At 52.4% G+C, this 15198-nt stretch overlaps 1 protein-coding gene across 1 annotated transcript; it reads left to right on the top strand.

Annotated features, from left to right (window-relative positions):
- The first annotated feature begins 755 nt into the window (after nucleotides 1-755).
- On the top strand, nucleotides 756-2727 carry LOC120397125 (zinc finger protein 501-like). Its single transcript, XM_039522650.1, has 3 exons — nucleotides 756-772; nucleotides 888-1001; nucleotides 1325-2727. The coding sequence occupies exon 3, from the start codon at nucleotides 1333-1335 to the stop codon at nucleotides 2347-2349; it is 1017 nt and encodes a 338-aa protein (XP_039378584.1). The 5' UTR covers nucleotides 756-772; nucleotides 888-1001; nucleotides 1325-1332; the 3' UTR covers nucleotides 2350-2727.
- Nucleotides 2728-15198: the final 12471 nt, after the last annotated feature.

Raw genomic sequence — 15198 nt, 5'->3', positions numbered from 1 at the left:
CCTCCTGTCCTGGACGGAAGAGCCGTGTGTCCGGGACCCGGGGGGCTTAGCAGAGAGCGTGATCCCCACGGGACTCGGGACAGGTCAGTAATCACCCGCTGCAGCTGGAGCTGGAAAGAAAAACAGACCTAACCAAATCCTCATGAGCTCATATGTAATGAGGAAGGCCGGTGCAGCGGTCAGCGTGCTCGCCTATAACTCCGGAGATCCAAGTTCATTCCCTGCCTGCGTGACTCACGCTGTGCCACGGTTCCCCATCTGCGGAAGGAGGCTGCCTCTGTGTGAGGATAAACACAGGAAAGGTTGGGAGGTGCTTGGGGCCACAGGTGAAGTCAGTGTCCCCCCCCCCGCCAGGCCAACAGCTCATTGGGCTGAGGCCGTTAAGGCATGTCAGCTTCATAGCCAGCTGGACACGAGGGAGCTCTGCGGTCAGCATCACACACAGCCGCCTGTGACTGCCCGAAGCCAACCCGGGCGAGGTGGCCTGGCAAGGCCAAGCCCACGCCCATCAGCACCGTAGCCGCTCAGCCACCGCCCCTGATCCCGGGCAGAGCCAGAGGTAGAAATGGCGTTTGCTACAGAATTGCTTCCCGTAGCAGCTTCCTGATTGCTGTACTGCAGCAGCATCCACAAGTGCTAGTGCTTGACACAAGCCCTCCCCATAATGGACCATCACTCATGGCTTCCCACCAATCACAGCTGCTAAACCTGCCATTTTTTACCTTCCGACAGGTCTCGAGGCCCCCTGGTTTCCTTTGGCTCCGATCCCCAGGTGTGTCCGTTTAGCCCCCCCAGAGAGAACGCCGCTGGGCCGAGCCCTGTTTCGGGAACTGCTTTTCTGATCTCCGCGGGACGCTTTCTAACGTTGTTCTCTCTCCCGCCAACAGAATCTCTCGTTTCCCCAGCTGGAGCTGTGACCCGGACAGAACAAGGGGAGGAGGCCTGTGGGGGGAGCCAGCAGGACTCCGAGGAAAGAGAAACATCGGTGGCTCTGAGCACTGGTGAGCGATAGTTTGAATGTGGCCTTTTGGCCCATAGCTCCTAACGGGCTTCACGAACTCCAGCTAATGAGAGACGGCAGCACTGGGCTGGGACTCAGGATAGTGATCTGACCTTTCTCCGCAGTCCGCACTGGTCAGTTCAGAGTCTGTCTGTCCAGGTGGATTCTCAGGCGGCCCTTGAGCTGGAGCTGTGCAGAGCAAGGATGTCTCTTAGGATGTGTTTGGACCATGCCAGGCACAGTGGGGACCTGATTTCGGCTGGAGCCAAGCGGGGGCTCGTTCTCCTGGCACAAAGGTGGCTGGATTCTCTCTTTATGTTCCAGGTGGGATCATGACCAAAACAGAGACGCAGTGTCTTGAGGAGCATCACCCCCACCGCGAGCGGCGCCAGATGGCGTCGGGAAGGCGGGTTTTCTGGAGTCCTGAGCAGCGAGAGCCCCAGGATGCCCACAGGGCGGAGGATCAGTGTGGAGCTGCACTCAGTAATTCCCCTGAGCAGCCAGTCCTGCTCCCAGGGTCAGAACCTCCCTTGCCCTCTGCGGGGGCAGGATCAGGCCCTGGGTGGGCCAGAGTTCCCTGCGAGAGCCGAGAGGCGGCTGCCCCTCACGCCGCGCAGGCGGGGGAGCGGCCCCGTGCCTCGAGTGCCATGAAATCCCAGGCCCGCTCACCGGCAGATGAGCCGGTCCAGTGCCAAAGGAGCTTCCCCCAGCCCACGAGCCTGGCCGCCCACCAGCCCAAGCCCAGTGGGCAGAGGCCCCATGCCTGCAGCGAGGGCGGCCAGAGCTTCAAGCAGCAGCAGAACCTGATTATCCACCTGAGAACCCACAGCAAGGCCAAGCCACACCAGTGCAGCCAGTGCGGGCAGAGCTTCCTCCACCGCTCCCGGCTCACCTACCACGCCCGCATCCACACCGGCGAGCGGCCCTACGCCTGCGCCCAGTGCGGCAAGAGCTACAGCCGCAAGGAGCACCTCCAGAACCACCAGCGGCTGCACACCGGCGAGCGGCCGTTCCAGTGCCACGAGTGCGGGAAGTGCTACAGCCGCAAGGAGCACCTGCAGTACCACCAGCGCATCCACACCGGCGAGCGGCCCTTCCAGTGCGCCGCCTGCGGGAGGAGCTTCATCCGCAAGCAGAACCTGCTGAAGCACCAGCGCGTCCACACCGGGGAGCGGCCCTACCAGTGCGGGGAGTGCGGGAGGAGCTTCCGCTACAAGGAGTCCCTCAAAGACCATCAGAGAACTCACAAGGCTGAGCCAGGGCTGCCCCGTGGCCTGCACCCAGGATCCGGGCTTAGAAAGCAGACGCCTCTGTGTGAGCGGGGAGTCAAAGGGGAGTCTGGGAGCTGATAATACTCAGCCCTTGTGCAATGTTTGGGGAGCCTGGCTCTCCCTAAGCGTGGGGCAGGAAAAGTGAAAGGACTTGGTCACAGCACAGTGCCAGGAATCGAACTTGAGTCTCCTGAATCCCAGCCTCGTGCTCTAACCACTAGTCCACACTGCTTTCCTGTGGCAGGAAACTTCTTTTGGCTAAAACCCCCTCTGAACGTGAGCTGGGCACATTTCTCTGCTCGTGGAGCAGTGTCCCAGCTACGGGCATCACAGCCTTCTCCTCTGCAGCTCCTGCTGCCCTGAACCTCTCCAGCTGCTTTCAGATCTCCTGGGGTTGTAGGGAGCCAGCCTCGCTCCCATCCCGCTCTGTTCTCTTGCACAATGGAAAATAAAGTTTGGCTGAATTCTGCCGGACTGGGCCTTTTTTCTCCCCAAGCCAAAGGCAATTCAGGCAGCTCTTTCCTGTTCTCACAGCAGGGCTGTCAGCTCGGGGGAGCCAGCAGCTGCTTGACAACATAACCCTGCAGTGGAGCTGCCGGGATGGTGCAGCCGGCTGAATTTGCAGCTCACGTATCTCTCTGGCCCTTGGGCGCCTGGGAGCGCCCTGCATGTCGGTGCAAAGGTTGCCGTGCTCAGGAAAACCGCAGCCCCCTCCTGCGGGGACGCTGCCCTGGTGCAGCGCTGGGGAATGACTGGGGAAAGCCCCCCGTTTTGAACGGCTGCAGCCCTTCTGCGTTCGGGGTTTGCACTAGGGTAGCCACATGGGCGCACGTTGCCCCAATGCAGCCAGGCCTAACTCTCAGTGACGCGGGGACCACTGCCACCTTGTCCACACTAACACTCCCACCCCCGGGGGCAATGCTAAGGCTGGGGTCTGCAAGGCCCCAGAGTGATGTTCTTCCCAGCGGTGAACCGCTGCGGGCTGCCCAGCTGCCGTGCGTGCCAGGGAAGTTTCCCTGCAGAGGGTGCCCCGAGGTTGGCCTGCAGTGGTAGTCGTGCAATAGTCTGTGGCAAGGGGCTGTGGCTTGAGCATTGGCCTCCTAACCCAGGGGTGTGAGTTCAATCCTAGAGGGGGCCATTTAGAGATCTGGGGCAAAAACCTCTGTGGGGATTGGTCCTGCTTTGAGCAGGGGTTGGACTAGATGACCTCCTGAGGTCCCTTCCAACTCTGATATTCTATGATTATCAGGAGAAATGGAAAAAAGGGACCCGGCTAGCAGTCCTCTCTGGTGTCCCTCCCATGCGCAGACCCAGAGCAAGGAGAATGGGGCTTGCAGCGCTAGAAACGCCTGGTATAGCAAGGCCGGCAGCGCCCCCTAGTGGACACACGGGGTGTGCCAACAGGCAGATTTTTTTCTACCAGCAGGTACCCCATGTCCCTGAACACTGTTCGCTAGGCCAGGACAAGGCGGGGGAGGTCGTATCTTTCACTGGATTAACCTCTGCTGGGGGGAGAGACACGCTTCAAACCTGCGCAGAGCTCGTCACAGTTGAAAGCTCGTCTCTCTCCCCAACAGAAGTTGGTCCAACGAAAGATCTGACCTCCCCCAGCTTCTCTCTAATATCCTGGGACCGACGTGGCTATAGCAATACTGCACATGAGCTCTGCTGCCAGAAGCATTTCATACTTGCGCCTACGCTGGGGGTTTTGCCGGCACTCCCCCCACCCCGGCACTCCCTGCCCACATAGCTATGCCGCCAAAACTTCGTAGTGTAGACTAAGCCTGCGTGTGACAGGCACTTGGGAAAATGCAGCTGACGCATCTGGGGAAAGACGATCCAATGGGAGTGAGAGATTTAGGAACCAGCAATGACTGAATGGGATGTAGGGGAGGGAGCAGGCAGCAAATTAGACCCAAGTTTGCAATGTGATATGGCTGCAAAAAAGGCCGATCCGAGTCACCAGATCGCACTGCTTGGCATGGCCAGTACCCACCCTGATCTCTTTCCCCTGCCCATGCCTGTGCCCTACATGGGTGCTCCTGGAGCCAGTTGTTAGGAGCAGCAGTGCAGTATTGAGGTGCATATGGGAAGGCGGCCCTTCCTGGAGCAGGGTTGGGTCCTAACCCCTGGAGCCTTGTGGCCAGCTTTACGCATGGCAGAGCGGACTCCGCTAACCTGGAAGGCTTTAGAGAAATGCAGCTCCAGTAACCTGGGGGCTGGAGGAGCTGAGTTCTGAGGAATGACAGTGTGAAATGTGTAGTTTGGCTAAACAGGGACCCTAGAGGACTCCCCTGCCTCTTGTGATGCTTAGAGAACTTTTCAGCTCTGTGGCACAGGGCAGACGCAGCTCCCGTTCTGCCCTGCTCTCTAGCAGTGCGTCGGCCCTTCACCACTACAGACCATAAGAATGGCCAGAGGGTCAGAGCAAAGGTCCATCTAGCCCAGTATCCTGTCTGCCGACAGTGGTTAGTGCCAGGTGCCCCAGAGGGGATGAACGGAACAGGGCAATTCATAGAACCATGAATCAGACTCTCAGGGTTGGAAGGGACCTCAGGAGGTATCTAGTCCAACCCCCTGCTCAAAGCAGGACCAATCCCCAACTAAATCATCCCAGCCAGGGCTTTGTCAAGCCCGGCCTTAAAAACCTCTAAGGAAGGAGATTCCTCCACCTCCCTAGGGAACCCATTCCAGTGCTTCACCACCCTCCTAGTGAAAAAAGTTTTTCCCAATATCCAACCTAAACCTCCCCCACTGCAACTTGAGACCATTACTCCTTGTTCTGTCACCTGGTACCACTGAGAACAGTCTAGATCCACCCTCTTTGGAACCCCCCCTTCAGGTAGCTGAAGGCTGCTATCAAATCCCACCTCACTCTTCTCTTCTGCAGACTAAATAACGAAGTTCCCTCAGCCTCTCCTCTTAAATCATGTGCCCCAACCCCCTAATCATTTTTGTTGCCCTCCGCTGGACTCCAATTTGTCCACATCCCTTCTGTAGGGGGGGACCAAAACTGGACCCAATACTCCATATGTGGCCTGGCCTCACCAGTGCCAAATAGAGGGGAATAATCACTTCCCTCGATCTGCTGGCAATGCTCCTACTAATACAGCCCAATATGCTGTTGGCCTTCTTGGCAACAAAGGCACACTGCTGACACACATCCAGCTTCTTGTCCACTGTAATATCCAGGACTTTTCTGCAGAAGTGCTGCTTAGCCAGTCGGTCCCCAGCCTGTAGCAGTGCATGGGATTCTCCCAGCCTAAGTGCAGGACTCTGCACTTGGCCTTGTTGAACCTCATCAGATTTCTTTTGGCTCAATCCTCCAACTTGTCTAGGTCCCTCAGTATCCTATCCCTACCCTGCAGTGTATCTACCTCTTCCCCCAGCTTAGTGTCATCTGAGAACTTGTTGAGGGTGCAATTAATCCCATTATACAGATAATTGATACCGGCTGCCAACTAGACATCGAGCCGTTGATCACTACTGATTGAGCCCGACCATCTAGCCAGTTTTCTGTCCACCTTATAGTCCATTCATCCAGCTCATACTTCTTTAACTTGCTGGCAAGAATACTGTGGCAGACTGTATCAAAAGCTTTGCTAAAGTCCAGAAATAGCACATCCACTGCTTTCCCCTCATCCACAGAGCCGGTTATCTCCTCATAGAAGGCAATTAGGTTAGTCAGGCATGACTTGCTCTTGGTGAATCCATGCTGACTGTCCCTGATCACTTTCCTCTCCTCTAAGTGCTTCAGAATTGATTCCTTGAGGACCTGCTCCATGATTTTTCCAGGGCCCTGAGGTGAGGCTGACTGGCCTGTAGTTCCCCAGATCCTCCTCCTTCCCCTTTTTAAAGATGGGCACTACATTAGCCTTTTTCCAGTCATCCGGGACCTCCCCCGATCGCCGCAAGTTTTCAAAGATAATGGCCAATGGCTCTGCAATCACATCAGCCAGCTCCCTCGGATGCATTAGATCCGGCCCCATGGATTTGTGCATGTCCAGCTTTTCTAAATAGTCCTTAACCGGTTCTTTCACCACTGAGGGCTGCTCACCTCCTCCCCACACTGTGCTGCCCAGTGCAGCAGTCTGGGGGCTGACCTTGTCTGTGAAGACTGAGGCAAAAAAAAGCATTGAGTAATTCAGCTTTTTCCACATCATCTGTCACTAGGTTGCCTCCCCCATTCAGTTAGGGGCCCACACTTTCCCTGACCACCTTCCTGTTAACATACCTGTAGAAACCCTTCTTGTTACCAGGGGCGGCTCCAGGCCCCAGCACGCCAAGCGCGTGCCTGGGGCGGCAAGCCGCAGGGGGCGCTCTGCCGGTTGCCGCGAGGGTGGCAGGCAGGTTGCCTGCGGAGGGTCTGCTGGTCCTGCGGCTTCGGCAGACCTCCTGCAGGCAAGCCACCAAAGGCAGCCTGCCTGCCGTGCTTGGGGCAGCAAAACTCCTAGAGCCGCCTCTGCTTGTAACCCTTCATATCCCCCGCTAGCTGCAACTCCAAGTGTGCCTTGGCCTTCCTGATTACACCCCTGTGTGCTTGAGCAATATTTTTATACTCCTCCCTAGTCATCTGTCCAAGCTTCCGCTTCTTTTAAGCTTCCTTTTTGAGTTTAAGCTCACAGAATATTTCACTGTTAAGCCAAGCTGGTCCCTGCCATATTTGCTATTCTTTCTGCACATTGGGATGGTTTGTTCCTGTGCCCTCAATAAAGCTTCTTTAAAATACAGCCAGCTCTCCTGGACTCCTTTCCCCCTCATATTAGCCTCCCAGGGGATCCTGCCCATCAGTTCTCTCAGGGAGTCAGTCTGCTTCTCTGAGGTCCAGGGTCGATGTTTTGCTACTCTTGTTTCTTCCTTTTGTCAGGATCCTGAATTCAACCATCTTGTGGTCACTGCTGCTAGGTTGCCACCCACTTCTACTTCCCCTACCAGTTCTTCCCTGTTTGTGAGCAGCAGGTCAAGAGGAGCATGGCCCCTAGTTGGTTGCTCCAGCACTTGTACCAGGAAGTTGTCCCCAACACTCTGAAACACTTCCTGGATTGTCTGTGCACTGCTGTATTGCTCTCCCAGCAGATGTCAGGGTGACTGAAGTCCCCCATTAGTATCATGGCCTGTGATCTGGAAACTTCAGTTAGTTGTCCAAAGAAAGCCTAGTCTACCTAATCCTCCTGGTCTGTTGGTCTATAGCACACGCCCACCACGACATCACCCTTGTTGCTCTTGCCTCTAAATGTAACCCAAAGACTCTCAACAGGCTTTTCTCCAGTTTCATACTGGAGCTCTGAGCAATCATACTGCTCCCTTATATACAATGCAATTCCTCCTGTACCTGTCCTTCCTGAACAGTTTATACCCATCCATGACAGTGCTCCAGTCATGTGAACTGCCCGACCAAGTTTCTGTTATTCCAATCACGTCATAGTTCCTTGATTGTGCCAGGACTTCCAATTCTTCCTGCTGGTTTCCCAGGCTGCTTGTGTTTGTGTACATGCACCTAAGAGAACTAGCTGATGGCCCTGCTTTCTCAGTATGAATCAAGAGGCTTCCCATCTTGTACCCTCCTCGTGTTTCCTCCCAGTGTCCCACTCACCTCTGAGTTTAGGTCACCATCCCCCGGCGAACCTAGTTCAAAGCCCTCCTCACTAGGTTAGCCAGCCTGCCTGTGAAGATGCTCTTCCCTCTCTTCGTTAGGTGGTTCCCACTTCTTCCTAGCAATCCTTCTTCCCGGAGCAACATCCCATGGTCAAAGAATCCAAAGCCCCCTCTCCAACACCACCTGCGTAACCACGCATTCACCTCCACAATTCGATGGTCCCTACCTGGGCCTTTTCCTTCGACAGGAAGGATGGACGAGAACACAACTTGCACCTCAGACTCCTTTATCCTTCTTCCCAGAGCAACACAGTCTGCAGTATCATTGGTGCCTACATGGAGAAGTAGGAAGGGGTAGCAGTCCGAGGTCTTGATCAGTCTCGGCAGACACTCCGTCACATCCTGGATTCTAGCTCCAGGCAAGCAGCACACGTCTCAAATCTCCCAGTCTGGTTGGCAGATGGATGACTCCCTCCCCCTTAGGAGGAGTTCCCTCCTCCTCTTGTGGGTGGTGGTCATGTAACCCCCATCCCTAGGGCAATACATCTCATGCCTTCCGGCCAATGGGGTCTCCTTCTGATACCTTCCCTCAGAGGGCTCTTCCAAATCATTCTCCGCTGTAGTACCTGTGCAGAGAGCCTGAAAACGGTTTCTTACCTCTGTCTGCGTTGGGGATACATGAGTTCTCCTCTGTCTTCTTCTGGAGGTCACATGCTGCCAATTTTCTTCCCTGCTCTGCTCCGCACTCCCGGATTCTTCAGCATGTTTTGCTTCCAGAACCAAACGCTGGCTTCTATCCAGAAAATCTTCATTTTCTCTGATGAAACGCAGGGTTGATACTTGGTTCTCTAGTCCTCTAACTTTCTCTTCCAATATGCAGACCAGCTTGCACTTCATACAGATTAAGTCGTGTCTGTCCTCTGGGAGAAAGACAAACATGATACATTCTGACCAGGTCACAACAGCTGATCGCTCACTATCCATGTCTTCCTTCTAAGAGGCTCCTCAGATGTTGTATGTACTGCTCCCAGGAGCCTGAAAGGCAGAAACACTCTGTGCAAACTCCCCGCAGGCAAACTCCCTCTGTTAGCCTGTCCTCTGTTCGCTGCTCACTCGGTTCGCAACTGGCTGCCTTTTTATAAGGCTGCTGGCTTGAAGCAGGTGGCCCGGCTCAAAGCCTTCCCTCCAATCAACCACTCAAGGCCATCGAGTGATGACTCAGTTATCAAGTGATGTCCCCATCTTCCACTTCTGGCTTCTGAGGATTTCACAGTCCATTTCTCCCAGGAGGAGTGGGGGATTTTAGAAGAATGGCAGGAGCTATACCAAGACGTGACAAGGGAGATCTATGAAGCATTGATCTTACTAGGTAAGCAGTAATTTATCTATGTAAGTACTTAAGAACAGCCAGACTAGGTCAGACCAGTGGTCCATCTAGCCCAGTGTCCTGTTTCTGACCGTGGCCGGTGCTAGATGCTTCAGAGGGAATGAACAGAACAGTCAATTTATCAAGTGATCCATCCCGTCATCCACTCCCAGCTTCTGGCAGAGCTTGGGGTTGCGTCTCTGACCATCTGGGCTAATAGCCATTGATGGATCTGTCCTCCAGGAAAGTATCTACTTCTGTTCTGAACCCAGTTGTAGTTTTAGCCTTCACAACATCCCCAGGCAATGAGTTCCACAGGTTGACTGGATGTTGTGTAAAGAAGTACTTCCTTTTGTTTGTTTAAAACCTGCTGCCTATTAATTTAATTGGGTGACCCTTAATTTTTGTGCTATGTGAAGGGGGTAAATAACACTTTCTTATTCACTGTCTCCACACCAGTCATGATTTTATAGACCTTTATCATATCCCCCCTTAGTTGTCTCTTTTCTAAGATAAACAGTTCCAGTCTTCTTAATCTCTCCTCATGTGGAAGCTGTTCCATACCCCTAATCATTTTTGTTGTTGTTCTCTGTACTTTTTCCAGTTCTAATATATCTTTTTTGAGATGAGGCAACCAGAACTGCAGGCAGTATTCAGAGTGTGGGCGTACCATGGATTTATATAGAAGCAATATGATATTTTCTGTTTTATTATCTATCCCTTTCCTAATGATTCCTAACAGTCTGTTAGCTTTTTTGACTGCCACTGCACGTTGGACAGAAGTTTTCAAAGAACTTGGGGGTTGGACTAGATGACCTCCTGAGGTCCCTTCCAACCCTGAGATTCTATGAACTATCCATGATCATGATTCCAAGATCTCTTTCTTGAGTGGTAACAGCTAATTTAGACCCCATCATTTTGTATGTATAGTTGGGATTATGTTTTCCAATGTGCATTACTTTGCATTTATCAACCAGATGGTATTAACATGAGTTCTGAAGGAACTTAGATATGAAATTGCAGAACTACTAGCTGTAATTTGTAACCTATCGCTTAAATCGGATTCTGTACCAGATGACTGAAGGGTAGTTAATGTAATACTGATTTTAAAAAAAAGTCTCCAGAGGTGATTCTGGGAATTACAGGCCAGTAAGCCTAACTTCAGTACCTGGCAAATTGATTGAAACTATAGTAAAGAACAGAATCATCTGACACACAAACACAATTTGTTGGGGAAGAGTCAACATGGCTTTTGTAAAGGGAAATCATACCTCACCAATCTAGTAAGATTCTTTGAGGACATGGGACAAGGGTGATCCAGTGGATATAGTGTACTTTATTGAAGAGTGTTCTTGCCATGCATGAGAAAAGTCACCTGCAGGAGATTGTGCATAAATGCCTGGTCTGTGGGAACACCTTTGTAAGTGGTACCTTCAACTGCACTATACATCCCACACAGGGGAGAGCCAATGGAACGAGTGTGGGAAAACCTTTAGCTCCAAGTAATACCTGAAGGCACAGCAGAGAATTCGCTGGGGGAGTAGCCCTTCCAGTGTACTGAGTGTGGGCAAACGTTCACATTCCAACAAAACCCGTAATCCCACCCAAGTTGTCCCCAAGGGCAGCCACTGCACAAAGGCTCTGAATGTGGGAAAAGTTTAAATCCTGTCACACCAGAGACTTCACTGCAAAAAGGAAGCCTATAGATTTCTGGTGTGTGGTAACCGCTACAGTTCCCAGCATTATCTTTTATGCACCAGAGATCTCCTGCCGGGGAAAACACGTGTACAGAGTATGGTAGGAGTGTCATCTCCAAGAGTTATCGGTGCAAGCACCAGCAGTGGTCACCTTATCTAGTTCAGAGCCACTGACACACACTCACACCCCCCGCCGCCATGTTGTTACCATCCCCGCTTCAACTTGACCGCGTGGCTGGGGAGGGGCGGCCGGGGCTGCTGGTTTCCTTTGGCCCCAGGAGCAGGTCTAGCTGAAGCGGCTGCATTGTCAGAGGCCCTGTTAGCCGCCGGCAGTGTCCACTTACACCAAGAGAATTCAGAGAGCAGCGGCTGAAACGAGGGACGGCCCCCATCCAAACCAAACATGCCAGATCGCTAAGCCTCAACCAGCTCTGAATACTGGGAATCGGTGGCGCCTCCTTCGGCTGAAGTGGGTGAAATCGCTCCCTCCCTCCCTCTCACTCTTTATCTCTCTGTCTATTAACTGAGACCCAAAAGCACAAGAAGTCACTGGCTTAATTCCCCTTCCTCCTTCCCTGAAGCAGGCCGGGACATGGGGGTTTGTTTCTTTATGTATCTCCACCTTCGTTCTCCCCTCCTCCTATTGCTCCCCATCCCCACCCTTTCCTCCTTTGCCTTATTTCCCTCCTCCAGGCATGGGGGAGGCAGGAGCCTCAGAAACAGGGACAGCCTGGGGAAAATGGGGGACAGCGGGAAGTGTTGGGGGATATGGGGGAGCCAGGGGGGACTAGGCGTGGTGGGGTTAGTCTAATATCATTCTGGGGTGTATTAGCAGGAGTGTCAGAGGTAAGACACAGGAGGTCAGTGTCCTGCTGTCTTCAGCACTGGCAAGACCCCAGCTGGAGAACTGTGCCGCTTTGGGTGCCACCGTTTAAGAAAGAGGTGGACAAACTGGAGAGAGTCCAGAGGAGCGCAACAAAAACGATCAAAGGCTTAGAAAACCCGACCTGTGAGGGAAGGTTAAAAAAAACCTGGAGATATTTAGTCTTCAGAAAAGAAGACTGAGGGGGACCTGGTAACAGCCTTTAAATATGCTCACGGCTGTTCTGAAGAGGACAGTGAGCAATTGTTCTCCAGGTCTCCTGAAGGCAGGACAGGAAGCAGTCGGCTTAATCTGCTGCAAGGGCGATTTAGGTTCGATATTAGGAAAAACTTCCCAGCTGTAAGGATAATGAAGAACCAGAAAAGGCCCCAGGGAGGCTGTGGAATCCCCAGCAGTGGAGGTTTTGAAGAACCCCTGTCACGGATGGACTGGCCCTGCCTCAGCACCGGCGGCAGGACTAGGTGACCGCTTGAGGTCCCTTCCAGCCCTACGGCTCTCTGATTCCAGGATTACCAGTGCCTCCTATAATGTCGTCTTGACCCTCTTTTTATTGCAGCAGGTGAGAGGTTCACCAAATAAATAAACCAAAACAAAGAGCCACCACAGGGAATGTGCTGAACAATGAGACCTACTCAAAATGGCCTCAGAGAGAGCCCGTGAAGCCATTATGGGAAGTTCTGAGGGGGAGAGAGCCTGCGAGAGTCACAAGAAATCCAAAAAGTGGTCAGAGAAACCCGGCAAGAGAAATGGACCCAAAGGCCGTGCAACATGAAAGGGGAAGCCACGCAACGGTGACGCCTTATAAATGCGGGGGAATGTGGGAAAAGGTTCAGACCAGGGGCGGCTCCTGGCACCAGCGCAGCAAGCGCGTGCCTGGAGTGACAAGCCACGGGGGGGCGGTGTGCCGGTCGCCATGAGGGCGGCAGTCAGGCTGCCTTCGGTGGCTTGCCTGCGGGAGGTCCGCCGGTCCTGCGGCTTCGGCGGTAATTCAGCAGTGGGTACGCCGAAGGCGCGGGACTGGCAGATCACCCGCAGGCGTGCCGCCGCAAGGCACCTGACTGCCGTGCTTGGAGCAGCAAAATACATAGCACTGCCCCTATGACTGAAACCACTTCTGCAAATTCACCAACGAATCCGTGCTCAAGAGAGGCCCGTTCCTCAGACGGCGAGTGGGAAAAGGGTTGGTAGGAAACCAGGTCTTGAAGAACCCCGGGGAATGGATACAGGAGAGTCTACAAATGTCCCGAGTGTGGGAAATGCTGCAGGCCCTCAGCCGAGCGGGCAATCGGGCTCGAGGCAGTTCGTGTTAGGCAAGCAAAAACTGTGGCCCATAATTATTAATGCTCCAAAGCCAAAGCCCACCGCATTTCCTGGGGCCTAGATCCCAGCAGGGCCAGTGTACGTGGCTGGCTGGCTGACTTCACTGGGGGCTTGGCTACACTTACAAATTTGCAGCGCTGCAGCAGGGTGTGAAAACACACCCTCTCCAGCGCTGCAAATTGCGGTGCTGCAAAGCGCCAGTGTGGTCAAAGCCCCAGCGCTCGGAGCACGGCTCCCAGCGCTGTCCGTCATTCCCCACAGGGAGGTGGAGTACGGACAGCGCTGGGAGAGCTCTCTCAAGGCGCTGGCGCTTTGACTACACTTAGCGCTACCGCGGCAGTGCTTTGAAGTGCTAAGTGTAGCCACAGCCTGGGAGTTGTGGGGCTCAAAACCCCTGACAATTTGGCTCAGTCTTTGAACTTCCCCAACTCCCATCTATTACATATGGAACGTGGGAAATATAGAGTGAGTCTTGTCGCTCTTTATTCCAGTGGGTGATGAGTTCACTGACAGAAAACAGACAAGGAAGCCTCATGGGGCAGAGGGGAACCGTTCAGCTTTCAAGCTCTGGCCAGAGGCTTAAGTATTTCTCCCAGACAGTCAACGCAGGAATCGCCAGACCTGCTCAGACCACTGCTCCGTCCACTTGCATGTCCCCTCGGCTACCAAGGCCAGTGCCAGATACTTTGGTGAAGAGTGAGAGAAACCCTATACTGGACAAGGATATAAAAACGGGCCCATACCATGGAGGAAAATTTGTCCTAAACCCCTAATAGTTGGGTTACGCCCTGAAGTGCAATATTTTATCACTCACATAAAAAACCCTGCCTTTAGCTAACTGTGGGTGTTTGCTAATATACAGCCCTGTTTTGAGTCTTAGCCTCTGTGATATTGTTAGCCAAAAGGGCTCGTTTCCCCCTGGAGCTTACCTAATTACACCAAGGAGGCACGGAGACAGGAAGACGAGTACCACACCCTTTATTGATCAGTCAGCTGAGCGGGTGTTCCTCTCGGCTAGTGCCAGAGAAAGAGACACACCTTTCATGGCCAAACGGCCTACCTTTATAGCCGGTAACAAACAACTTAGCCTACGTTTGTCTACGTCATTTGGTTGACCTATAGACCCTGTACATGTATCTGTTAGGGGATAATTGGATATGCAGGATACATATATCATTTTGTGGGGGCTACAAGATACATACAGCTGTTGAGGATACATTTGTCATTCTGAAGGGGAAACAAGATACACCCGTCGACCCTTTGTGCTATATACTTTGGAAACATTCATGGGAACACAGCTGCATTTACTGGGGAGCCAACATATACTTGGGGAGCCAAATAAAACTGATAAGCAAAATAGCTGACTTAGGTAGATACACGGCCTTCAGTCTAATAAGTTCTGTAAGCTTTCCAACACGGTTTGGGCAAGCATAGCATAACTTTGGTTCACTCAGGCCTAATACAAAAAGGCTTCATTAGCACTATGATTTTCCAACAATATCTTGGGCTAATGAGTTCCACAGGTGAATTACGCCTTGTGCTTTTAAAACAAACAAAGTTTCTTTTATTCATTCATATTTCTGTAAATAACTCCATCTGTAAAGAAAATGCAAGCACACTGCACCTTTTAAACATTCGATTTATATCCCTAACAGCTAACACAAAAGAACAAGAGGGTCCTACTGATAGCATGACAAAAATAGGATGGGTGTTGGGTTTGGTTTGGTTTTTATTTAAAGCACTTGCCTTTATCACACGCACAAAAGAAATCGTAATGATCCCTGGCCTGACATTCACACATGATTACTTATGGGTTTTGCATTACTTATACTCCACTGGAGCATTAAAAAGAAACCCAGGCAGAGGCACTGGGAGGAAAAAATCACTTTTAAAGCAGCAGCTGGTCAGTTTAATCTCCAGGTTATATTTGCAGTGAAATTCATTAACATCAATGACCAAGATAGAAACAACCATTTGATTATTCACTGAAATTAAATATCAGAAATTAAGTGAGGTTAGATATACCCAGAAATATTTAAAATACAATTCAATACATTTCTCAGCAC

Source organism: Mauremys reevesii, linkage group 2 (genome assembly GCF_016161935.1).
Source record: "Mauremys reevesii isolate NIE-2019 linkage group 2, ASM1616193v1, whole genome shotgun sequence".
Lineage (NCBI taxonomy): Eukaryota > Metazoa > Chordata > Testudines > Geoemydidae > Mauremys > Mauremys reevesii.
The sequence above is the reverse complement of the archived record's forward strand: the minus strand, read 5'-3'. Positions and strand labels throughout refer to the sequence as shown.